The 27098-nt window shown below is 48.0% G+C and overlaps 1 protein-coding gene across 18 annotated transcripts in view; it reads right to left on the bottom strand.

Moving 5' to 3' along the window:
• KCNMA1 (potassium calcium-activated channel subfamily M alpha 1) overlaps window positions 1-22292 on the bottom strand; it is a 768905-nt gene extending 746613 nt beyond the window's left edge. For 4 of the 18 annotated variants that reach the window (XM_054435612.2, XM_054435613.2, XM_054435618.2 and 1 more), the window contains exon 1: window positions 19978-22017. In XM_054435612.2, coding sequence (XP_054291587.1) covers window positions 19978-20352 — 375 coding nt within the window. In that variant the 5' untranslated portion in view covers window positions 20353-22017. Of the gene's footprint in view, window positions 1-18908; window positions 19284-19977 lie in introns of those variants that run through there. The other 14 variants (XM_054435615.2, XM_054435616.2, XM_054435634.2 and 11 more) reach the window with 9 other exon arrangements.
• Between the last annotated feature and the right edge of the window lie 4806 nt (window positions 22293-27098).

The following is a 27098-nucleotide window of genomic DNA, read 5'->3' as shown; positions in this document are numbered from 1 at the left end:
CAGGAGTGAGACAAGAAACCCGGGAAGCAGCCTCTGTCATCCATGAGCCTTCCGCTCTCAATGCTCCAGGCAAAGAGCCATGCCAGGTAAGATTCAAAGTGGGAGAGGGTAGACTGGGAGATTATGCATTCAAATCATGAGGGCAGGCTCAGGCAACTACTGTCAATTCACCACCTCTGAATTAGGGCCAACGTTACCCAGCTACAATCTCTTTGAAACATGAAGCAGGGAGGCAGTTATGCCCCTTAGTCCCTTTATCCTGAAGGTGTTTAAGAAGCTGAGTAGCTTTCAAGCTGCAGACAGGGATAAGAAGAGGCAGAGCTGAAGGCACTCCAGAGTAGCATAGGAAGAGGCTAAGAGTTAACAATCTGATGACAGAAAACCCTGGGTTCTAATGCCAGTACTGCCACTTATTAAGGATGCCTCTTGGGCAAGTGACATCACATAGTCATTGCAAGCCCCAGTTTTTGTACATCTGTAAAATGGGAATAATACAGATAGTATCTACATCATAGGCTGATTTAGAGGATTGAGATAATGCACATAAAGTGCTTGACACCATGTCTGACACCTAGCAAATACCCAGTAAATATTCAGTTTTCTTATTGGGTCATGATAATGTTTCTGGCAGAGCCAGCTATGGACAGCAGAAGCCCTCAGTGTGGGACTCAGGAGGCCCTTCAGCAATCCAGGTGTTCTCCAAATCTATTTCAATCTCCTGGGTGCAGTGCTACATTTCCCAGGATCCCTTGCAGTTACAATACCATGTGACCAAGTTCTGGCCAATGAACTGTGTGGGTAGACGTGATATGAATGACTTCCATAACTACCCCCACAAAACTACCCCTCATGATCCTTACTTCTCATCCCCTATCATCCAGACAGATGAAGAGGGTCCAGCAGAGACCTTCAGGGGCCCCTAGAAGATTTCAGGTCCACAAGTTAAAGGAGCCAGGGTCCTTAATGACTGTCTGAAGTATGTCCTCACTGCACCCTCCACACACACCATCAATGGTACTTTATATGAGCAATGTAAACTTCTGCTGTATTAAGTCATTGACATGTTGATCTCTTGTTACAGAGGTGGCCTAGCTGACTAATAAACAGTTAATCAAACCTCAAGATGGACTCACAGGTCCCTGTTGCCTCAGTGATTCCATCACCACTGCACACACCAGAGTCTAGATACCATAAATATGGTCCAGGAGAGAAACCAGCAGCGTGGTGTGGTAACTGGCAACCGGCCAGGTATGGTAAGCATAAGATAAAGCCTGCAGCAACTCAAGAAATGTAGAGGGAAGACCACTCGTCTAGAAGAAACAGGATGGCCCAGCAGCAATATTACCTGTGCTCATAGCTACTGGTTCTTCAGGAGAACAGGAAAGACCATAGTCTCAGAGGCCAAGTATATCAGAGGCCATATCTGCCTGGGATTTACCCAGAAAAGTGACTGAACTCCTCTGGGCTTCAGTTTCCACATCTGCCAATCATGGACAACAATACCCACCTCTATGTTCTGTGACATCACACTGGTATCTTCAAACCAGCCAGGGCAGGACTATTTATACCATAGGAATTGACAAACATGTACATAGGGGCTTTCTTCTCTAGAAATCCAATTGTTAATCATTTACCAGCACATCCCTGGATAAACAAGAGTCAACTAAGTGGAAGGGGAGAAGGAGGACAAGAAAAGAGAAGTCCAGCAGTGTGGACAGCATGTGTGAAGGCCCAGAGGTAAAAATCAAAAGGTTTAATGAAATGAAGGAAGTTCTAAGCAGCTGGGTGTGGAGAACTTGGGAAGATGTTAAGAGGAACCTAGAGAGAGGGCAGGAGCTGGACCTTGTGAAAGGACCTCACTAAATAGTAATTATTTGTTCCAGTCATCCATGGCTGTGTAACAAATTACCCCAAAGTGTAGTGGCTTAAAACAATCATTTCATTTTGTTCATGACTTTTAAGTCAGGAATTCTTAGAGGATCAGCTGGTGGGTTCATCTCCAATCTATGTCAGCTGGGGTTGGAGGACCCACTCCCATGATGGCATCTTCACACATATGCGTGGTGCCCCGGTAGTGTCTCTCTGTCTGTCTGTCTGTCTCTCTCTCTCTCTCTCTCTCTCGTGTGCCCGCGCACATGCTTCCTCTCACTCTCGCTCTTCCCCCTACAGTGGCCAACTTCCCTAAGAAGTAGCATTCCCAGATAACAAATGAACTGCCAGGGTTCTTCCAACATAGGCTCAGAAGTCACATGGCATCATTTCCATCACAATCCATGGGTTACAAGCAACCCATGGATTACAGGGGCTAGCTCTGCCCCAAAGGGGACAACCCAAGAGGATGAACGTGAGGAGTCATGGTTCACTGAAGGCCTGCTTTGAAGACCAGCCACCGCACTGAGAGACCCCCAGTCACTGCCCTCTAGGACCACCTGCCAGGTACAGATCCAGAAAGAAACCAGGACCAGCCCTGTCCACAGGGAGCTGTCTGCAGAGGAGACAGGATGCCTGTATAGAAAATAGGGGTGCAGCATCAGATGGCTGCTCCCCACCCAGGATGGAAGGACAAACAGAGAGGAAGCATCAGGGAAGGGAGAGGTAGAGAAAGCTGACCAGGGTAGGTAGAGAAGACTTCCCAGGAAGGTGGCATTCCCAGCAAGGTGAGCTAAGACTTGAAGGATAGAGGAGGTGGAGGGTTGGAAGGGAAGGAGTAGGCCATCCCTGGGGCCACCCCCAGCCTTCTATCACATTTGGATCACTATGGACCATGCCAGGTCATCTCCGCTTTTCCCAGCAGGGATGTTGATCAGACCTGGGCACTCTGCAGTGATGATCAGCAGCTCAAGAGCAAGGGTGGCTCCTGACTGTGAGGGGTCAGCACCAGGCCCACAAGCCTGTCTGTTGCACTAGTGCCCGGGAGGGGCTGTGGACTGCGGACCTGTTTTCTCTGGCTCGACCTCACCCAGAACCAGCAGCAGAAAGGCCAGTTATGCAACCATCCTCACCACAGCCTGCCAGCCTCAGAGGCTGGGCCTGGCCGCCAGGCCTGGTAAGGAGACTGCTGTGGCCTGCGCAGCACAAGTCAGTCCTGGGCCCCGACTGCCACTTTCCATGCAGGTGCAAGACGCTCTGCTGACAAATACCTGGGGAAAGCAGGAGCCGTGGGAGGGAGGTAAAAATAGCACAGCTGGCAACAGAGAAGGCTTTTCTAAGTCCTCAGGGTCCTATTATTCCTTGTCCATGGGACACACATGAGCTGGCACTGAGCATTCTCTCTTCTCCAAGGCTCATGCTTAGAACAGGCACAGAGGCCTGGGAGGCCTCTTGTATCATGTCAGGAGCTGCACAGTGATCAGAAGTTAGGGACAGCGCCTGTTGCAGAGGCTGGATTTGGAGGGTATGATGGGGCTGCCGTCATAACCCCACATCTCCGGTGGGTTCTCTCTGGCCACTCCCTCTACGGCCAGTTCTGTTTTCTCCCCATTTTCGGAAACCCAAATTCTTGATGTTTCTGTTATTCACATTGCCATTAAGAATTACGGGCTTGCACTGTGTTTTTAATTTGTTGTGTAAGGGTTTTACACAAACACAGCTAGATGCCTAGAAAAGACAACACATATGGGCATGCAGGCTGTGCCCTGCACAACTCCAGAGGGCTTCATTCATGACCAGGATGTGAGTGGAGCCCTGGAATCATGCAGTGTGGTTACCGGTATTGCCAGAGAGGAAATGATGCCGTACATGACCCCATATCCCCGGGAAAAGGACAGCCATGCCAATAAAGATTTGCTAACTAACCAATTTGTCTCCTGCTTCCAAATATTCCATGCATGGGGTTTGGCAGGCACACGGCCACAATGCCCAATGGTCTAGAAAGAGAGCCATATTGAAATATAATAATGTATTTCCAGGTCATGGAGGTGGAGAGGCACAAGGAATTGATCTTTCTAAGGCAAGGAAGATTCATAAACACTGAATGAGTTAACCACTACCTTCTTCTGAGTGTGCAGATTAAATTCTCTGTCGCACCAACATCCAAGTGCACTAAATTTTAACAGACCTGGAATTTGGATAAATTTATTTCTCTTTCACGGAATACCCATTCTTTTACTAACACAGTTTCAGAGTCTGAGATATGAGCAGGCAGTGTGTGGGGAAAATAAGGCATCATTCCACACCAGGATGCACAGGCCCATGGTTTAATGATGAGACTTTGCTGGTGGGTGCAAACTTTGCTGGTCCCCCATGCTCTCTTGGATCTGTGTGCATCTCACACATACGTACACATACACACACACACACACACACACACCCCTCTCTCAAGTTTTTAAAAACCTACTTAAATTCTGCATCCTACCTCCAATATACTCTGTGTACAGTGTAAGTGTTAATACCAAAAATAGTGTTTTTCTGCTGGGCACAGTGGCTCACACCTGTAATTCCAGCACTTTGGGGGCCGAGGCAGGTGGACCACTTGAGCTCAAGAGTTAGAGACCAGCCTGGGCAACATGGCGAAACTCAATCTCCACCAAAAATACAAAAAATTAGCCAGGCATGATGGTGCATGCCTGTAGTCACATGCCTGCAGTCCCAGCTACTCAGGAGGCTGAGGTGGGAGATTGCTTGAGCCCAGGAGGTGGAGGTTTTAGAGAAAAACAGTGTTTTTCTCCAAAACTTCATGGAAGACTGTTGACACTCAGAAAAATGACCCAATATTGATTCTGTGCCTCCACATACCCCCCAGCACAGAGATGTGGCACATGTGCTGCGGTTCATAAAGTACATTTATATGCCATCTGATGTGAATCTCATAGCAGTCCTGGAGTTGTACATTGAGTAACCTGCATGACTGTATACAGCCCACTGCCTGTCAGGTAGAGAAAAGGTGATTATCCCATTTTCCAGCAAGAAAAACTAAGACTCAGGGAATGTAATAGGACTAGACAACATTTAAGGTTCCTTCTCATCCTGGGAATTGACATACCTGAGAATTCAGTAGTACAAAACTCTCTGAACTTGTCAAGGGACCTCACATCTCTCTAGGAACAACACACCACTCCTCTTTTCAGTCCTGTCTGTGTCATCAGAGTTTCCCTCACACTGTGGCCAGGAAGAGCTAAGGAGGTATAAATGAGGTGTCCAGTGTGGGATTAGGTGCATGGGATCCACAGCCCACCTGCCTGGATTTAAACTGGCTCTGCCCCTCACCTGTGTGTGACCCTGAGCAGTTACTCAACCTCTCTGTGCCTCAGTTTGCTAATCCATAAGTAAGGATAATAATACCACCGAATTCACTGGGTTGTTGTGAGGATTATATAATACATACAGTTTAAAAGCAACCAAACACACAGTAATCACTCAAAGTTTGTTATCCAAAAAAAGAAAAACATTTTCATTCTCTAAGCATCCATTTTCTAGCCTATAAAATGGGAATTTAAAAGGGGCCTAAATCACAGGATTGTTCTGAGGATTAAATAACAGAATAAACATAAGGAGCTTAAAATAATGTTTAATGCATAGAAGCCACTCAAAAAAGTTTGTTCCAATTTTTTTTCCCGTAAGAAAATAGTAACTCCAATTCCCACAGAAAGACTTCCCAAAACAAAAGCACCAGTAAGTCTGAAAATAAATGCAAGACCTGAGGAGGAATCATTGCTGTTTTCTAAAACCAGTGATAGACAGGCTATCTCAGAGACTGGAGGTTCTTGCTTTACATTCATTTTCTGAGGTCAGGAAGTAAAAAGGATCATGGGTGAACAGGCACTGGTGAGACGAGGAAGAAAGAACAGGAACATCTCAGTTGCTAGTTTCTGTTTTCACCATGAAAATCATTTTAAAGCCCTGCCTAGAATTTAAATAGCATCATCCCTGGAGATAGCTGTTTCAGTTTCATTACAGTTTGTGTTCATAGAGTACAAATAGAAACCTTCTTGATTTTATTAGTTTCCATGCAACTTAGGAGAGATTTGCATGATAACATTTCATCTCCTGACTTTAAAAAGGGACCAATTAAAAATACAGCACTTGCATTGCCTGTCACGGGAAAATGAAAAGGTTCACAGAGTTTTAAAAACCTCTGTCATATCTAGTCCATGGTCATAAATCAAGTATTCAGTACTATGGTGGCAATCACTGTTGTCTAAATTTTTAGTTTATTTTGTAAGAAGTACTTGGAACAGCTGGGTGCAGTGGCTCACACCTGTAATCCCAGCACTTTGGGAGGCCGAGGCAGGTGGATCACTTGAGATCAGGAGTTCGAGACCAGCCTGGCCAACATGGTAAAACCCTGTCTCTACTAATAATACAAAAAAAAATTAGCCGTTCATGGTGGCGCATGTCTGTAATCCCAGTTACGTGGGAGGCTGAGGCAGGAGAATTGCTTGAACCCAGGAGACAAAGGTTGAGGTGAGCCGAGATCGTGCCACTGTACCCTAGCCTGGACGACAGACCAAGACTCCGTCTCAAAAAAAAAAAAAGAAAGAAAACTTGGAGGATGTTTGCACCCCCGATGAGAGTTAAACTATAGTACAGAAGAAACAAAATGTACAACTAAGTATTTTTGCCTGGATTGCAGCAAGTCCTACACAATTACCAACACCCCAAAGCTACCTGGTACTCTGTGGATTTGTGAAGTGTTAATGTAATGTATCTGTGACAAGTTAAAATTTAATGCATGGCTCCGGTAGCATAATCGAATCGATGTTATGTAACCTAAGAGAACTATTCCAGTAAGTTCTGATGTGCTGGCTGCTTACGGTTCAGGGGGAGTTTTTTTCGGAGGTTATTGAGTATTTGGGAATCATCCCTTCAGACACTTGCTCTTTTGCCACAGAAGCCACAGTCATCTTATCCCTGCTTTCGGCAGCTGGAATGCTCCGTGGAACAGGGCTGAGATGAACACTCTGGCTCCGAGGCTGCCTTTTGGGGCAAGTTAAGGAAAAGGATCAAAGTAAGTTGATTTGCGTGACCTTCTCTTTAATCAGATGTTTCTTTTTATGTTCAACCTCAACAAAGTCAGCCTATCATAGCACACTATTTATAGTCTATAATCTAAGATGTTCTGAACCATTCCCCCACACCAAAAATTAAAATTAAAACCTCAATAGTGGTGTGGCTATATCATTAGAAGTAATAGCAGAGTCACAAAAACCTATTTCTGAGACTTTTTTCTAAAATGACAGGTTTGATGGTATTTCCAATGGGGCCTGTGTCCCCAGATTGTAATTCTTAAATATGTCATCAAAGTCAATATTGAAGTTCTGGGGACATGTCAATCAAATTTCACTCTTGTGTTTTATAGTAAAACAAGAACTTCTCCCTGGATCCACTGCCCTCAATAACTTAATCTTTGGTTCTTTATCAGGTAAAAATGATAGTTTTAAAATCTGACTTAAGAAATAGCTTTATATTGAAATCATGGAATCAGAGAATTTGTTATATGAATGAGAAAACTAAGGCCTGGAGCCTATGACTTGTCAAAGACACTGTAGCTAGTCACTTGTCATATGTCAAAATCAAAAATCTGACACTCCCTTAATTTCACTCTAAGAGTAGACACCATTAAACCAGACCCTACAGGCAGAAAGAGGGTTGTTCTCTTCATTTGTCTGCTCTCAATGTGGGCAGTGCCTACATCAAAGTCAGCTTGGGTACTTCTAGAGGGGTTGCAATCTTTAGAGGAAGAATATTAGCTGCCCACCAAGAAAACAAGAACGCCATGGTAAAGAACATGTCAAGGAAGGAAATGTGCCCAAAGATAATGGTGGTCATCTCCCAGAGGGGGAATTTGGAGGAATGTTTTTCCCTTTTCTCAAATGTTTATTTCTAATTGTGGTGAAATACACAGAAGATAAAAACGTACCATCTTAGGCCGGGCGCAGTGGCTCACGCCTGTAATCCCAGCACTTTGGGAGGCCGAGGCGGGTGGATCACAAGATCAGGAGATCCAGACCATGGTGAAACCCCATCTCTACTGAAAGTACAAAAAATTAGCCGGGCGCGGTGGTGGGCGCCTGTAGTCCCAGCTACTCGGGAGGCTGAGGTAGGAGAATGGCTTGAACCCGGGAGGCGGAGCTTGCAGTGAGCTGAGATCATGCCACTGCACTCCAGCCTGGGCGACAGAGCGAGACTCCGCCAAAAAAAAAAAAAAAAAAAGGTACCATCTTAACCATTTTTAAGTGTGTATCACTTAAAAATGTGCATGTTTCACGTTGTTGTGCAACCCATCTCCAGGACTTTTTCATCTTACAAAATTGAAACCCTATACCCATTAAACACTTCCCTCCCTCTGGCCCCTGGAAACTACCCTTCTACTTTCTGTTTCTATGAGTTTGGCAACTCTATGTACTTCATGCAGTGGAAGTTATCCTTTTGTGACTGGCTTATTTCATTTGGCTGATGTCCTCAATGTTCATCTATGTGGTAACACCTATCAGACTTGCCTTCCTTTTTAAAGTTGAGTAATACTCTGTTGTATGTACCTACCACAATTTGCTAATCTATTCATCTGTGAATGAATCCTTGAATTGCTTCCACCTTTGGCCACTGTAAATAATGCTGCTGTGAACATGGGTGTACAAATATCTCCTTAAGACCCTGCTTTTAAGTTTTCTGGATATCTAACCAGAAGTGGAATTGCTGGATTATATGAGAATTGAATGATTAATTTGTTTTGAGAAATTGCCACACTGCTTTCCACCGCATCTGTACCATTTTGCATTCCCACAAACACTGCACAAGGGTTCCAGTTTCTCCAACGCTGGTGATTTTCTATTTTTTTTGACAGTAGCCATCCTAACACGTGTGACTGTGTCCTTTTTGTTTAATGCCCCTGCACGGCCCACGTTTTCTACAATGAACATGTAGTGTATTTAGGATTAAGGACAAAATATAAAATACTGAAGTTAAAAAGTAAATCCTATGGAGAAAACAGGGTTGTGAAAGAACTTAAGAAATGATTGGGTTTTTTTTTAGACTGCGGCAAACTGTTGAGCCCTCTTGTGGGCTCAGCTAGAGACATCATTCCTATACTCTTCAAGAATCTATCACCTGATCGGCTGTGGCTTCCACAAGCCACAGGAGAAATGGCCATAATTCATGGGCAGCTGAAATAATTCCTCTAAGCTCTGGGAGGAAAGTGTTCCCAGATGCAGGAAGGAGAACAACAATGTATATTAAGCTGTTGCCAGCTAATGTTGGTCATAAAAATCCCTAGCACTTGGGTAAGGCCTTTCATCTTCCAAATCTTTCCTCCAAGCCTTAGAACGCTTATCTCTGAGTTCTCCGTTTGAATAACTGGAGGCCCACTTTTTCCCCTTCCGGAGCCACAAAGGGTCCACTTTCCAAAACCACATAGAGAGAAAACAATGTGAATGTGGCATCTTCTCCCAAAGAGAAGCAGAATTCTGCTCTTGGTTAACAAGCACACAAAGAACATCCCCCACAAAGCCTTCCAACGCTTCACCTCTGAGCCACACAGGCCGCGTGCTATCAGTTCATTCCACAGAATGTCTCATTTGAAGAGCTAAAATTTTCCTAACGTGAACTCATTCTACCCACTGGTCTTTATACATGCTTTACGCCTTGGAGGTGAAGTCATTTGATATGATTTATTCATTAAGACAAAGGTGAGGGAACTAAAACCAAAATCCATCCAATTAGCTACTTATCCAACCTCTAACTCTCAGAGGAGAAATTCTTTTTTCCTTGATGTCAACCTCTCTACCTCCTGCCCTCCCTCACCTTCTTCCCTTGTGTGTTTTGCTCTTTCTTTTCTGGTTTCTTTCTGCTCAGCAAAATAGGGGAGATGGCGGCAGAGGCATACAGGAGCCCCAGAGGAAAGGAGACCCAGTGAGCAGGTGGGAAAGAAACAGCCTCCTATTCTAAGAAGCGGCTGTATTCAAGTGATGCAAAAAGAGGTTCAAGAGCACTGTCTGTCTCCCTAGGTGAAAAAGAGTCAACATCTAGAAAATGGAATCCAACTCGAGTTTCCTAACAAAGGCTCTGTACCCTACATCCAAATTCTTGGCAGGACCCCCAAATTACAACCTCCATGTGAAACTGAGAAGGGGGCTAAACCTTGGAGATACAGGGCACGTGACATTGATAAGGAGGTGAATTTATGGCCCAGCGACAGTCAAAAGCCTCCAGCCACAGCTGCTGACAAGACCGAAAAGACCTCAGAAGGCAAACTTCGAGAAACAACCAGAATGGGTCGTTTTCTGAACTCTGGGCAAAGGGGCAAAGGGAAACCACACTGTCTCAGGAGGACGAAGAACCCAGGGAAGCCATCAGGGAGAAAAAGAAAGTAGCCTTCATGGAGGAAACACAAGTTAAGGTTAAGGTCATTCTATATCTCAACAACACTGCGGACATGGAAACACCACCCAGCTCTGTCCCTTCCTGAACTGGATTTAGAATTTGAAATCTACCATCCACCAAGGCTTGTTCTGCATGTCCCAGACACAGACTAGAAGCAAAGAGGGACTAGCGCAAACAGAAAGATCTTTCAAGTTCATCGTAAGGTGGGTTTGTCCCCCGTGGAAAAGTGGCCTCAGGAGATCACAAACACACTGGTAGGGTGGGCTTCCAGCACTGGGGAGGAAGCACATAGGGCCTGAGGCCCCAAAGCTTCCTTCCACCACTGTGAATTTATAGTTCCATGCGCTTCTGCACTTTTTAAATCAGGTCGCTATTTGTTGTCTACTAATCTACAAACTTGAAGCCCCCAACCAGCAGAGGCCACTCTCGATCCCACCCCCCAGCCCCAGTTCACTCCCAAAGATGAAGGCAGAGAGGACTGTACAGTCTCTAAAAGGGATGAAGGAGCAAGAACAAGACATGGAACCAGAAAATAAAATAAATACTCATCTTATACTCCCAACTTGAAATGCACATACAGGCAGCCCAACAGCCTGTAGATAATTTGGTTTACAATGATGTGCAAAGATGTAGACCCGTCGTGGCTGAATAGTTTCGTACAGTTAGAAGTGACCCTGGAAAGAATATTACTGACAGTCTTGCCTTAAAAACTCTTTTGCAAAGACATCATGGTCCCAGACTTCAGCAGCTAACAGATGGAAATTAATTTCACTTCAAGTCAAAAACCTAAAATCTGGCTGGGTGCGGTGGCTCATGCCTGTAATCCCAGCACTTTGGGAGGCCAAGGCAGGTGGATCATTTGAGGTCAGGAGTTCAAGGCCAGCCTGACTGACATGGTGAAACCCCGTCTCCATTAAAAATACAAAAATTAGCCAGGCATGGGGGGCATGCACCTGGAATGCCAGGTACTCGGGAGACTGAGGCACTAGAACCCTGGAGGGGGAGGTTACAGTGAGCCGAGATCATGCCACTGCACTCCAGCCTGCCAGCCTGGGCAACACAGCAAGACTGTGTCTCAAAAAAAAAAAATCTAAAATCCTATTTTTCCTTTTTAAAAAAACACCCCTTCCCCAAGTAAAAGTCAACTCTGATAATGGGGAGATCTACATAATGTTTACCTTAATTACTTCTTCCCCAAATTGAAGTATTCCTCCCTATTGTGCTAGAAACCAAAATTAAACAGCACCAAGTTTCCACAGAAACCCTCAGGAATGAGAGCCACTAAGGAAAGAAGGATGTAAAAGAAAGGATGGAGCGAGAGGAGGAGGGGGAGAAGGCTGGAATTCAGGCTTTCCTGTGAATTCGCTTTGAAATGCCCAGAGGCCACTGTATCTGAGTCCCCAAGAAAATCTGGTAGAGAGGCCAGTGAACCAGCATAAAGAATAGAAAATAAATGAGATGTGTTAAATAATTTTGATTTTGGCTACGTGAAGAAGCATTAGTCATACAGGTAACAAGATCTTACAGGGAGATGATTCCAAGGCTCGGCTTGACAACGTTAAGAATATATCCATTCTGGGCCTGGAGTGCCAATTACATTTCCAAATTGGCAATTAGACATAATGTCCCAAGACAATCACCAAATAATGCCAAAAACAAAGCAAGCTCCATCTTAAGGCAGCCATTCTTTTGAAACTGCCCTTCCCTCCCGTGCCTGACTCATCCACCTCACAAACAACTGCCCAATATGAACTAAATCCTTGTTAGCTACTGATCAAGAGAAACCAGGTGGCATGAATAATTAAAATCCACAAATGATTCAAGCACCATGTTGTCAACAAACCAAGCCCATCTCTTTCACCAGGAGTTTCTCCATAGCATCTAACAAATTACCCAAAAAAGCAGCAAAATATATTTGCCACCCCCAACCAATGCATTCTCGTTCAGCCCCCAGCTAACCACTGGAAAGAGCCTTCCAACATCTATGTGTGTTTACATTTGCATGACTCAGTTCCTGCCCTCAAGGAGTTTGCAGGCAATTCAGAGATCAGATGTTCATATTCCATGAGAAGATAACTGTTTTTTCCTCTGCTCAGCCTGTCAAGTACTAATAAAAGTCCTAACAAGCACGGAGTCAGAACTGGGTCTTAATTATTTTTCCCCAGCACCTAGCTTGGTTTCTGGCACATCGTATACACTTAATATGCAAAAAAAGCAAAAACAACAACAATAATTATAACCAGAAGACTTCTTTGAGGGCCTACTGTGTGCAGGCCACGATGCCAGGTCCTTCGTCATTCCGCCTGCTGCAGACACTCATGGTGCTCCCCTTTGATGATGAAACAACATAAAAAGCACATCTCATGGAAAAAGTCCCTGACAGTGTGAGCTGTGAAAAACTCTGGTATGGTGAGAAAAGGAGCTACTTTCACTTTCATCTGCTGGAATTCTTAAGAAGTGCATTGGAGGGCCACACAGCATGGTGCCACGCGTGTCCCTCAGTCACTCCACGGGCAGCTCTTCAGCCAATTCTTTGAGGTTGAACCCTCCATTTGGGAAGGCCCACCCAGGCCCCTACAGAAAATCAGGCTAGCAGTCTTGATGCCCACTGACTTCAAACACTCCAGAGGGAGTGGTCCCCAGCCAGCCTGGAGCATCACCGCAGTGCAGCCCTGGTGACACCACCAGCCTTTAATTTTGCAAGGAGATGGTTTGGCTGGGTTGCCCTCCTGGACTTCAGGAAGTCGTCACACCCTTTGCAGAATGACCAACTGGCACGAGGAAGAGCCCACACATTGGTGGGTAACACACAGACCACACCCTGTAAACACTGCTCTGGCCACCACAACTCAACCCTAAATCCACAACGCTGATGGGTTCCTTAGGAGCAGGCACCTGGACCATCAGTTTTCGCAAATAAGAGCCCAGCCTGAACCACAGCTACCCTGGCCTGAATGGAGTTTTCTCCACCCAACGGTCTGGCAGAGCAAACCTTCTGCTTCTCATCCCTTCCCCCTTCAAGAGCTGGGAATTTCCACATTTAAAAATAAGGCTGTCTTCAGGGATGGACTGCACGGAGGCTGAGGGATGGACCAGATCCTTGAAACTCAAAGTGTGGTCTGCACAGCATCAGTATAGCCTGTGTCTCGCCAGACCAGCAGAATCTCAGGTCCCATACTGGATCTTCTGAATCACAGCCTGCATTTTAACAGCTCCCGGTGATTCCTAAGCATATTAAAGTTTGAGTAAGCCAGGCACAGTGGCTCACACCACTGTGGGAGCACTTTGGGAGGCCAAGATGGGAAGATCACTTGAACCCAGGAGTTCAAGACCACCCTGGGCAACACAGGGAGACCCCATCTCTATAAAAAATTTAAAAACTAGCCAGTCGTGGTGGCACACACCCATAGTCTTGGCTACTTGGGGAGCTGAGGCGAGGGAATCACTTGAGCCTGGGAGGTTGAAGCTGCAGTGAGCAGTGATCATGCCACTGTACTCCAGCCTGGGCAACAGAGTGAGACCCTGTCCAAAAAAAAAAAAAAAGTTTGAGAAGCCCAGGCCTAGAGACACTCTCTAGTCCTTGGACATAAAGACGTGATATCCCCACTGAACATTCCCTAGGCCTTCTGTCCAAAGTGCTAGGACATCCTTGCCTCCGAGGGTCCCTGGGTTTCCTTTTCTAGGTGCCTAATGCATGGGGTTCCACCCACCCAAGAAGCAGTTCTAAAAGAGACACCCTTGGTCTGCTCCCTGACTGTGCACAGAAAGGCGTGGCCCTGTCTGATCCCCAGGGATGTCTCCAAGGGACCCAGTGTTCCCCACAGGGCCCAGGGCCTGGCATCACAGCACAAACAGCCCTTTCACTGGAACCACAAAGGCGACCTTCCAAGGGGATCTGCAGCTCGGCAAGGTGGTGTTGGCTACTGTGATTCACAGATTAGCATGGTCACTGCCAGTGTGAGCCGGGACGCCCACTTTGGGAAGGAGGTCCTGGCATTGCAATCTAATGCCAATGTAACTGTTTCTGCACCAGGCCTCTCATGCCCTGATGAGAGAGAAAGAAAGAGAGAGACAGCCCCAAAGCAAGCACTTACTCCTGGCTATCAGCCACCAATGAATGTCCCCATCCAGGGAACAAAATAGCCGTGAGGCAAAGAGAAGGCCCATTTGGCCTTACCATTGGAATGCTTTATCCCCCAGGCCAAACAGCAGGGGGCAGGCAGCTCTTCTTTTCCTCCTGATGTATGTTTGGTCAAGTTTCCTGGGCGCCTGGAACCAAGGCTCCCAAAGGGAGGCCATAGGTTCTCAGTGTCCTCCTAGGAAATGCTATAAAGTGGGGTTGATAAAAAAACACCCCATGAGGCTGTGCTGTATCACAGACCTCAATTTGCAGGTGAGGAAACTGAGGCACAAAGGCATGACGTCTTTGCCCAGGATCACAGGCTGAATCTTGGGCACTGCACAGCAGCCCTGACACCGAAGCAAGACTGCTCACAGGTAGCACATTTGAGGGCATTTTAACCACTTTCTCTACCAGCAGGATGCCGCCAAGCCTGTGATGTGACCCTCCAAAGGGGAAGCTCAGCCACGCCATGCCTGCTGATTTTTTTTCACAAGGTAATTTAAAAGGCAGGTGTGCCACAGAACACACTTTGGGAAACACTGGCCTAGGGGGTGTCTTGGAAAAGCTGGTCTGGGTAGACAGTGAGTGTCCTGGCCAAGAGACTGTGACATCACTCGGGAGACAGGTCTATGAGCTCTGGACTTGGGATAACAGGGATGGAATTTGTCCCTCCTCAAGGGTACAATGCTGGACAACCACACCTGCCCACCAAATGCCACAGTGTTTCCCTTCTGCCAGCCCAGCAGCTCCTGGTCCCCCATACTGTCAATGTTCGTCCACTGATACCCTACCATCAAAACTGTATCCATCCTGCCAGGATCCCATCCATGAAGCCTACCTCTGCTGCCTTGCCCTAACCTTCCAGCCTTGCAACAGCCAAGAGCCATAAGCCCATGTCTCAGTCTGATTCTGTTTTTTTGATCTATGACAGTATACTTTAGGATCTAAAGGCTCCTTTTGGCTCAAAAATTTTATTTGTTATAGTCTGCACCCTTCAGGGGCTATAAGTTCAATGAATCAAAGGGAAAATAAACTCAGCACTTTGTGAAGCTATGATAGTTACCACTTACAAGAGGCCTGCTAAGTGCCTGGCATTTGCAGGGTGCTATGTGCCCATTATTCCTGCTCCCTATAAGAACCCTACAAAGTAAGCATCAGTATGCTCTTGGTATAGGTGATGTAATCAAAGCTCAACATGGTTGGCAGTCAAAGATGCCCTGCTAATAAATATGAGATCCATGATTTGAACTTGGGTTTGTCTGATTGCAGAGTCTTGTACTAAAGTGTGCATTTCCATAAAGAGGGCCAGGGGCTGGACGCAGTGCCTCACGCCTGTAATCCCAGCACTTTGGGAGGCCAAGGTGGGCAGATCACAAGGTCAGGAGATCAAGACCATCCTGGCCAATGTGGTGAAACCCTGTCTCTACTAAAAATACAAAAATTAGCCAGGTGTGGCAGCATGTGCCTGTAGTCCCAGCTACTTGGGAGGCTGAGGCAGGAGAATTGCTTGAACCCAGGAGGCGCAGGCTGCAGTGAGCCAAGATCGCGCCACTGCACTCCAGCCTGGGTGACAGAGCGAGACTCCAGCTCAAAAAAAAAAATTAATAAAAGGAGAGAGAGAGAGAGCAAGGAATGAGGAGCAAAAGTTCTCTGGACAAGGGCAGGTCAGCTGGAGCTCCCCCATGACTGGGACCCGAGAACTCCTCCAAGGCCACCCCAAGTGATCCGCTCACAAAGGAGTATCTCAAGGTCATCTGGTGCAGCCGATCCCCAGGACAGGATGAGATGAGGCACCAGGGCCAATCTGGAATCAAGAGCTCCACGGCACTGAAGCTCCAGCCCTGATTGAATGCGTCAGGCCAGACCCTGGGTAATTACCAAGCTGTAATGGGATCTGATATTTATATTAGTCACGAGCCTGACAGAGAAAACGTGTTGTTTTCTCAGGCACAGCCATGGAGACAACATCTCGATAATTCATTACACGCAGACCATCCTTGATCAAGCCCAAGCTTCTACAAGGACAACAGCTCAAACTGAGAATGGAAATAACTCTATGCCCAGCCACACTCAGGCCCCTCAACAAACCACAGCTCCATCAGGAAGTTGGCCTCAGTTTCCCCAGATATTTAAAAAGAAGTAGACCATATGCTGGAAGACGAGCAGAAGATGGAAATAAAGATATGTAACTGTCCCAAGGCTGAATTCCTAGAGGAATTCCTGGGGAATTGCAAAACACATTCTGAGCTAGAAACTTTAACCCTCATTCCTCAACTTCTCCCTCTCTCCTATATCGAATCACAGAGCAGGAAGGGACATTAGAACTCACAGAATTCAATCCCCACATTTTATACACAAGGAAAGAGAGACACCAGAGAGGTTAAATAACTTATTCAAAGTCATGGCTTTATTTAGGCTACCAGAGCAGCTCCCTATTCAATATAGTCTATGACAGGATTGAACTTCACAATGTCACACCCAAGTGAATAGAGAGCTCTGATGAAATCCCACAAGGAAAAAAAACAATAATGTGAAAAAGTACAGCAAAGAACACAGCACTGGAATAACTGTGACCAAGTTCCCAACAGGAGGAAATTGTAATGTTTTCTTCTTCATTTTCTGAAAAAGTCCACATGCCACTCTTTTCAAAAGACTAAAGTCATTCACTATTTGAGATTCAGAGGCCAAAGGTACTAATGAAGAGATGTCCCACGATGCATGTCCACAGTCTTGGGTTCCTTTGATCAAAAAGGTTTGGTGCAATCCCAGAGACCAAACGCTCATGAAATTGGAGCTCCTTGCTGAATTTTATCTCCCACAGAATTTCAGATGCTACAAAAGATCTGCTTTCCTCTGGACTCCAGCTCTTGATCAAACCATCTTGGAGCTGAAGGAGGGTGAGGGTGAACCCATCTGAGGGCTGGTAGAATTTTCTGGAAAGGCAGCCTATGTTTTCTTGGGAAATCTAGCACAAAAATTATTATTCTAAGCTTAAGCCAAATACATGCCTGTGTATCGAGTCTTGACAAAACTATCAAATACTTGGAAAGCAAAAAGAAAAAAAGACAAAAACACACACACACAATTGCAATAAAAATACAGACCTCAAGCATAGAAAGAAAAGCTTTTAAAAGGACTAACTTACCATTATTGCATATAATGAGCTGGCTACCTATGGCTTAAGTGAGCAAATCTAGGGGCAGATATCAAGAGATTCTGGGCGTGCTTCAAAATGGACTTACGGTATCAAAAGGAACCTGCACTCATTCTATACTGGCCTCACATCTTCCAAACAAACCACTATCACCTCTCATCCCTGGCGGATTTCTTATAGCAACTAACTTCCAGTTATGTCCACTCAGCAGGTCTTGGAGCTACAAAACGTAGCCAAATATTTACGAATTGTTTTTTCTAATCGTTGCCAAAAACCTATTTTCTTGAGTAAACTGACAGAAGTTATTCTTGCTCATCATTTAGGAGATCCTTTGTGTGTGCGATGGGATTAGCATTTCATTACAGATACTGCAATTGCATTTATGTATCCCCTAACATAAAAAGACTTTGGAAGCTGTGTTTAGGACCCCAGGTTCACAAAAACACCATAACTTATTTTCAGTCATTGAAAAAGTTTTCATTATGATCAAAATTGCCCCCTGGCTGAAAGAAAGCAAGCTGTTAAAAAGTTCATCCAGATCACTCCATCTAGGGAACATTTCAGACGCACACAACTATGAGCTATCTTTCCCCTAAAGACAGTCGCTGAATCTCAGTAAACCGGGGAACAAAATTCCCGAGACTGTTGCGGGAGGTGGAGGAGAAGGATGGAGAGAGGGAATGTGGGAATTTGAAGGCTCCAGGAATAAGCTGTTCTCAGCAGGAAGGCTAGGCAGGGATCTGGTGTATAGGGCTTTGCTTAACCTGAGGGCTTCTCTGGAAGGTGGGAGGTTTGCCTCCTTAACAAATAAGAAGGAACCGCTACGGCTGAGAAGGTAATTCCAAAGAAAACTCTCCGGCCAGCACCTGCAGGCCTCTAGAGAAGCCAGAGAATGACGAAGAGAATGATGGTTTTCATATTTCTCCCTTTGTTCCAATACACCAGTATTTTCCAAAACACAAATGTGCTGCCACAAAACACAGCTGAGCTCCAGCACCCAACAGGATGTATAATTAATGATCAGGAGAGAGAGCCTCCTTCCCCCTTGGTGTTTTCATAGCCAGCCTTTACCCATAGCCCCAGGCTTCCCTACTTCTCTCAGCCGCCAAGGAGGCTGCTACAAGTTGCTGTGCCCTGTGGAAGTTTGAGGGGTCCTCGGTTTAACTTTACTAGAAAAGATGTGAACATGTGGAGGCTGCAATGTGTATCTACCCTGCACTATTCCCCTGGATGTCCCTTCCCTCCAAAACGGTTCGTGCTGTGAAGTCCCCTAGGATGGGAATTACTCAGAAAGAAGGCAGCTGGGTCACTCTCTTTTTTCCAGTTCTTTCTTTTTTATTCTGCAGTTTTCTATCAAACAGTGTCGGGTCCCCCACTCCAGCCAGTGGCTGTGGGGAAGGGAGGACATCTCTAGGGACACGACTACAGACCAGGCAGTGAGCCTAGCAACCATACATCGAAGGTGTCGCCAGCCTCAGTGCTGGTGGGCGTCTGCGCCAGGAATAGCTAAAGCCGACGACATTTAGCCACCTCGAGCGCCAGGGAAGACGCTCCGCGTAAAACCGCGGCCTCAGGCGGAACCCCGCTCCAGCTCCGCGCTGCTGGTGGCATTTCCGGGGACCCAAAGTGGGTGGCCTGGGGGCAAAGGAACAGAGGCCGAAGAACTTGGGGTATGTTCCACTAGAGCACCTAAGGGACGGAGTGGGAGGTTACATCAGATATGCGACCTTGACACATTCCAAAAGTGGCAGCCCCGTGGGCTACCCCCAATACTGGGATGGATCTCCCCAACTTCTCTCGCCCCTCGAAGTCCCCCTGTTATCTCGGGCCATGCTCCTCCCCCGGGATTCCCTTGTGCAAAATTATTCTCTCCCTTGCCCAAAGGATTTTTCCCTTCTTTCTGACCCCACGAACTCATCTCCCCAACAGGTTCCTAAAGTATGGGCGGATGTGCTCCCTCTAGCCCACCGCCAGGAGCCGAGCCCCGACAGGTGAGCGGTGCAGAAAACGCACCCAGCTGCCCCCAGCTTCCTCCGTCCCCGCGGGGTTGGCTGTCCCCACCCCGCACCACGGCACCCGAGCCTGTGAGTCCCCTACCCCGGCCCCAGCCGCAGCCGCCAACAACCCTACAATAAACAAGAGGACAGGATTGAGCGTCCGCGTCCCGGAGCGCACTGGCTGGGGCAACTCCTCACCCCCGGCGCGCCGCCCGCTGCCCCGATCCGAGAGCACCGGGAGAGCCGAGGGAAGGGAAGGCGGCGAGGGGAAGGCAGGCGGGGATGGAGGGAGGCACGGCGCGGCGCGGAGCGAGGAGGTGGGCTGCAGGGGACGCCGAGAAGCGGCGGGGCTGGCGCAGAGGGCGGGCGCCCGGGGCGCGCGTTACCTTCGTCTTGCCCCCGCAGTGGCAGCACACGGTCCACAGGTACTTGAGCGTCCGCCAGAGCAAGATGATGAAGAGGCCCCCGAAGAAAGTCACCATGGAGGAGGCCAGGAAAGCCCACCACATGCGTTGGCCCCGGCTGTCGCACGGCACCTCCATGGTCACCGGGATGATGAGCGCATCCATCTTGGGCTCGTGGACCGAGGACGAGGAGGAAGAGGAGGAGGAAGAAGAAGAAGAGGAAGAGGAGGAGGAGGAGGAGGACGCGTCTAGGCTGAGATGGTTCGCGTGGATATTGCTACTCATTCTAAGACTGCTGCCTCCGCCGCCGCCGCCGCCGCCGCTGCTGCCGCCGCCGCCGCCGCCACCATTTGCCATAGCTAGCAACGGGCAGCCGGCGCAGGGGCTCGGAGGAGCTCCTCCCGCCGCCAGCGCCACCCCAAACACCCATCAACAGCCATATTGCTGCTACTGCTGCTGCCGCCGCCGCCGCCGCGGAGCGCGGGAGGGGGGCGGGGAGGCGCCTGGGCTCGGGGCGCTGTGCGCGACCTGGCGGGGTGCGCCGAGATATATACAGCTAGCCGCCGCCGCCCGCCCTCCCCCCGGCCGCCGGCCCGCCCGGGGGGGAGGGGGATGGAGTGCGCGGGCAGCTCCCCCTCCCCGGCCCGCGCCCCGCTCGCCCCGGGCTGCGCTGGCCCCGAGCGCCGAGAGCAAGGGGGCGCCGCGGGCCGCCCGCGCCCGGGGTCTGCGCCGCCCCCGGGCCCGCCCCGGCTCCGCGCGCGGGCCCGGGTGTCCTCGGCGCCGCGCCGCCCGCCGTGCGCCACGGGTGTGCGCTGCGCTCGGCCGGGGACCCCCTTCCCCGAGCGCCTCCCGCGCGGCTAACGAGCCGCTCTCCGCTTATTAGGTGGTAACTCGTTAATAATGGATAATCGGCCCCCTCTGCCAGGGCGCCCCTGCGCCAGCCCTCCTCCCCCGGCTGCGCTCGGCTCCGGCTCGCCGCGCCAGTGCGCGCCCTGCCGCGGCAGGTTCACCGCGTCCGGCCGCCAGGCCGTGGCCGCCTGCTAGCCCATGTTCTCGGGACCCCCTAGTCCTGTCGCCACGCGGCTGAGCCCCTCGGCCTCCGCTCGCTCTTCCTCCTTGCCGCCTCCGACTCCTCCTCGTCCCCGTCCTCGCCGCCCAAGCCTCTTCGGCGCGCGCCCCGCGCTCCTCGCAGCCGCCAGCAGCAGCAGCTGCAGCAACTGGAGCGGGCGCGGGCTCAGGACGCCCGAGGCGGGAGGGGAGGAGGCTCGCCGCGCTGTCTCGCCTGGCTCCGGGCTGGGCAGGGGTGAGCAGGGACCCTCGGCAGCGGCCCGGCACGCGACCCTGACCCCCCGGGCGCAAGGTAGAGGCGCCCCGGGCCAGGCGCCTCTCTCCAAGGTGCTGCGCCCCCAGCAGAGAGCGGTGGGGTACACTGGGAGGATGGCGGGGCGCCCCGGTCAGGCCGCTTTTTTCCCAAAAGAGCCTCCAGTGGGGAGGGGAGGAGTGGCCAGCTGTCAACTGGATTCCACAGGCTGAGCGCCCCAGGACCCTCGGGCTTCGGGAGTGAGGAGGACTCCACGCCAGGATACACACAGCTACCCACCCCTACTTCGCTCTTCCTGCTACCTATGTGCCCAGGGTCCCGCGTGTGGCTGGAGGGTAGAGTCAGGAAGGCCGGCGGGTGGTCTGTGGCCTCTGACAGCAGCAGGTGGTTTCTCTCCTTTTTCCTTATTAGCAACAGAGGCTGCCCAACAGAGATTAGGCAGAGATGATCAGGACGACCTGGCTTGGGGATAGTGCAGGCCCCGGTAGACAATAGAGTTCCCGGAAGGGTGGCTTTCCTCTTATATAGTCTCAGACTCCATCTATCCTGTGAGGAGGGCAGATGGGGGAAGAGGGGCTCCAGACTTCATTGCGGCTCACCGTTCCCCATTTAGGGTCTTCCCTTCTCCCCGCTTAAGATGAAGAAGGAGTCCGTGTTTGTTCCGTAGCCTGTCTCCGTACACCACCAGGGGAATCCCCCTTCTGACACTTTCAGAAACTTTGCGCCCCCTGAACAGCGTCCGTCCTCGTGCTACCAGCCGGACCCCAAGTTTTTCCAGCGCTAATTAAATCTAAGATGATCACGCTCTTCCCTCATTGCTGCAGTGGTTTCCCCAAAGTTTCCAGCTCATTAGTTTAAGCTTAATTGGAATTCTCAGGTTCCTTTCAGCTCTTCCTATGGAAAAGGCCCAAGTTAGCATCCTTAGCTTTACACCTGAGGCTGTCTCCGTGGGAGTCAGATCAGCCCTGCCCTTGTCCTTGGAGGTCTCTGGAAGGAAGGGCGAGCAAGGGAGGCTGAGCTGGGCAGAGAGGCTGAAGAGGATGTTTGAAGCTTCTTTCTTGCTTGATTCGGAATACATTCATTGGGTTTAGGGTACACATCCACTAAGAAGGAGTCAAGGCCAAAGTCAAAGGAGAAAATGAAATGAGGTAAGAGTTCTTGAGTATTTGGTTTTCAAAAAGCAGTGTATGTAAAAGGGAGTTGCAGAAAGTGTGCTCCAGAAAATGGAATTGTCTGAGCCTCCTCTCCATACCATCCCATGGTACCTCCAACCTCAGCCTCTGTGTTCAGCCACTCTGAATGCACCCCTGCCACACCAGACCCAAGCATGCAAAGGCCCTGGGCCTTTTCTGGTACTGGGCTTGGGGAGCGGGACCCAGAAGTGCTGTGGGGATGTGCAGGAAGGTGACTGTGGCATTGAGGTTCCTTTATTTATTAGCCTCTCAATGGCTGTACTTTGCTGCTTTTGTGCCTCAGCATATGCCAAGAAAGTTAAAGACATTCCTTAAATCAAGGCCAAGATTTGAAACTTAAAAATAAAACACCCAGAACATAAAAAGAGCAGCAAAGGATAGGACTGTCTCCCCAGTGGGATATGAAACCTCCAGAATGGATTCCCTCACCCACAAAATTGAAATTTTGCAAACCAGCAAATCCCCTCTGGGGCCTTCTTAGACATCCCCTACAGCCTGGATTCCCCTGAAATGCCAGTCTGGGGTCTACTGGTAAGTAGCCGATGGCTGTGACTTCTGTCACCCCAACTGCAGGATTCATAGCTTTTTCTCCTCCATCATCACCTTCATCACCTCAGCATCTTTGGAGAGGGTGCTGGGAGGCCCCTCAGATGCCATCTCCTTCTCTCTTCATCACCCCTGCCTCTGCTGATTGAAGCTTTTTCGCAACTTATGTGCTGTCCAAAGCCTCGGCTTAGTCAGGATTCATCAGAGACTCTCAATGTTGAAGTCAATATCCTTCCCTTCCTACAATCCCCAGTCTCTCACCTCCTCCCTGAATGGCCTGGCTGGTAAGCACTGAGAGAGTGCCACCATCCACCAGAAATAGACATTCCCAGGCCTTTGCCCAGTTCTCTCTGGCCATTTCCACATTGTTCACAAACTTTTGCACCACTTCCAGAAAACTTGGCCCCTGGCATTACAGATTTAGGAAAAGGCTCTGCACAGACAGAACCTCAAACTTAAAAGGAACCTTAGGTATCTTTGATTTGATGTGTTTCTTCATTTATACAATCAAAATAAAGCCAGAAATTTCCCTGCCTACCTCGAAGGGTTATATGTGAGGATGAAAAAGAAGGCTGGGCATGGTGGCTCACTCCTGTAATCCCAGCACTTTGGGAGGCTGAGGCGGTGGGATCACCTGAGGTCAGGAGTTCAAGACCAGCCTGGCAAACATGGTGAAACCCCATCTCTACTAATAATACAAAAATTAACTGGGCATGGTGGCACATGTCTGTAATCCCAGCTACTCGGGAGGCTGAGGTACAAGAATCGCTTGAACTCAGGAGGCGGAGGTTGCAGTGAGCTGAAATTGCACCACTGCACTCCAGTCTGGATGACAGAGTGAAACTGTCAGAAAGAAGAAAGAAAGAAAGAAAAAAGAAAAAGGAAGGAAGGAAGGAAAGAAGGAAGGAAGGAAGGAAAGAAGGAAGGAAGGAAGGAAATATTATACAGATCTTAACTGTAATTACTATGACCCCAAAAATGGACAGGCAAGTCTAACCAGATCTTCTGACCCCTGAGCTAGTAATTGTATGTGCACATGCCTGCATGCCATGCTGTCCACAGCATGTCCACAGCCAGGCTGTGGCCAGACTCCAGGGCACAGCAGAGCCCCTCCAGCCTAAGTGAGCTCTCTGACTACCAAATACTCATGCCCACTCCTTTTCTTGCCAGTCCCTGGACAGCCTTGGAAAAGGGAAAGGTATAGAGAAGCACTCTAAGCCCAGCACGTCTTCCCCTAATGTAGGTGTGTCTGCAGGCTGGAAATTGAGGTCCATTGCACAAGAACTGGAAGTCTCAACAAAAGTAGAAACTTCACCCTCTGTTCTGAAAACAACATGAGCCTTATTTTTATTTCTAAATTCATTCAAAAGCTTCCCATAGAGAAGGGCAGCCTCTGTACCATGTGCATGTGTGTCTATGGCAGCTCTCAAAGCAAATCAGAGGTTTCAAGCTTAAATATTCTAATCTGAACAGTCCTAACTGGTTTAAAACAAATAAAAGGAAGTGCATAAACATACATACTAAAAAAGCAGAGTGACTAAAGTAAAAGGAGAACAAAAAAGATTATTTACTGAAATGTTGGCCCAGCATCGCAGTTAATCTGCAATGGATTTTCTTTTCCTCCAACCTGGACCTAGTTCCAATACTCTGACATCAATCTTCGTGATTTTGCGATGGAGAAGCCAGGTGGTGACTCTTTAAATGATCTAGCGCCCTCTGGTGTATTTTCCTGGCACATGACATTATTTCTTGAATGTTCAAAAAAGTGACTTAATTTAACAGTCTGAAATCTGAGATATGAAAATTCCAAAGAGGAAAACCCTGCTGGAAAAAAAACTACAGGGAGTAGGAAGGAAGCATGGATCAGAACGATGTTGGTCCAAGGATACGAAAATTCAGTTATACAGGAGGAATAATTTCAAGAGATCTAATTGTGCAACATGGTGACTACTGTGGATAAACAATGTTTTGTATACTTGAAAACCGCTGAGAGATTTTAAGTCTTCTCATCACAGGTAAATGATAAGTATGTGAGGTAATACATATGTTAATTTACTTAAGTTAGCCGTTCCACAATGTATGTGTGTTTTGAAATATCATGTACTCCATAAACACATTTTTGTCAATTAAAAAAATAAGAAAAAATGATAAACAACAACAAAACCCTACAGGTTCAACAGTATGAATTATCTAGTTACCAGTCCTACCAGCATATAAGCTGTTGTGGATAAAGGCAGCTAACAAAGTTCATGTTATTACTATGACTTGATGTCAGATCTCAACTGTTACTGCCACCAGTAACCCTGCCCTTCCTTGAATCACCACTGTGTTTTCTTTTAAAGTCAGCAGTATCCCTCTTTCTAACCACTCTTGGTCTTCACAGTCTCTTTGTGAAGTAAAAAAGTGCAGTAGTGGCCAGGTGCGGTGGCTCACGCCTGTAATCCCAACACTTTGGGAGGCTGAGGCGGGCAGATAACCTGATGTCAGGAGTTCGAGACAAGCCTGGCCAACATGGCAAAACCCCATCTCCACTAAAAATATAAAAATTGGCTGGGCGCGGTGGCTCACGCCTGTAATCCCAGCACTTTGGGAGGCCGAGGCCGGCGGATCACGAGGTCAGGAGATCAAGACCATCCTGGCTAACACAGTGAAACCCTGTCTCTACTAAAAATACAAAAAATTAGCCGGGCATGGTGGCAGATGCCTGTAGTCCCAGCTACTTGGGAGGCTGAGGCAGGAGAATGGTGTGAACCTGGGAGGCAGAGCTTGCAGTGAGCCGAGATTGCGCCACTGCACTCCAGCCTGGGCGACAGAGCGAGACTCCGTCTCAAAAAAAAAAAAAATATAGCTGGATGTGGTGGCGCATGCCTGTAATCCCAGCTACTCAGGAGGCTGAGGCAGGAGAATCGCTTGAACTGGGGAGATGGGGATTGCAGTGAGTCAAGATCGCACCACTGTACTCCAACTGGCAACAGAGCGAGACTCTGTCTCAAAAAAAAAAAAGAGCTGTAGCTATTTTCTCACTTTACAGGTGAGAAAACTGAGGCTTAGATCTGTCAGGTTACTTGGCATGACAAGGAAAGTCTGTTACCTCTGAAGTGATTTATCTGTCTGTAATTTATAATGCTGGAGAGTGGGACTTAGAGAATAAGCTTTCAGGTGCTTACATTTTTATAGATATTTATTTTATATTTACTTCTGCTTGTAAGAATAATTCATATGTACTATAAACTTTGGAATATAAATGTTTCATATAAGCTTCAAGTCAGTGACAAGAAAAAAGAATATGTCACATAGAATCTTACCACCCCAAAATAACCACTGTTAATATTTTTATATATTTATCTCATACCTTTTCCTTGGGTGTGTATTTCTGCAAAATTAGGGTTAGATTAAAACATCTAACTTTTATCCTATTTTCCCTTAACATGAAACTGTTAGCATTTTCTCTAAGTCATTAAATATCATGGAAAACACGATTTTAAAAAATGATAATTGGATAACATTTCAGTAGATGGCATACTCCTGGCATTTAGATGATTCCAAAGTTTAATATGTTTTAAAATAAATTATAAAACTGTGTGCAAATGACTTCTAGCTGTCAAAAAAGATGTCCAGAAGATTTCCACTGACATGCTTCCATCCTGTCTCCAGTGCCTCGGGAGAGCAGGTATGTGTAGGAAAGACGTGCCTGTGGCAGTCAGTCTGGCCGTGGGATACTTCCCAGCCCTGACGCAGGTCACTGGCCTCAGATCAGCCAATTGTGATGAAGAAGTTTTGAGCCAGGGCATGTTACGCGCCAAGTAATTCTCTTCTTTTCTAATACATCAAAGCCAGTGCGTTGGAAGAAAATAATGCTGTGGTCTCATCGTATCCTCCTCAATCATTGCGCCACCTGCCTGCCAAGATACGAACTTGCAAGAACATCATCTTCACTCCCCAAAGGACATCCATGGCTAGGTCAAAGAAGGCACAGCTCATGCACAATGCCCTGCCTAGAATTCACCTTTCACCACCATTCTGCAGGACTTTCAGAAGAATGA

The sequence above is a fragment of the Pongo pygmaeus genome, chromosome 8 (assembly GCF_028885625.2).
Source record: "Pongo pygmaeus isolate AG05252 chromosome 8, NHGRI_mPonPyg2-v2.0_pri, whole genome shotgun sequence".
Taxonomy (NCBI): Eukaryota; Metazoa; Chordata; class Mammalia; order Primates; family Hominidae; genus Pongo; species Pongo pygmaeus.
This window is presented reverse-complemented; position numbering and strand designations above follow the sequence as displayed.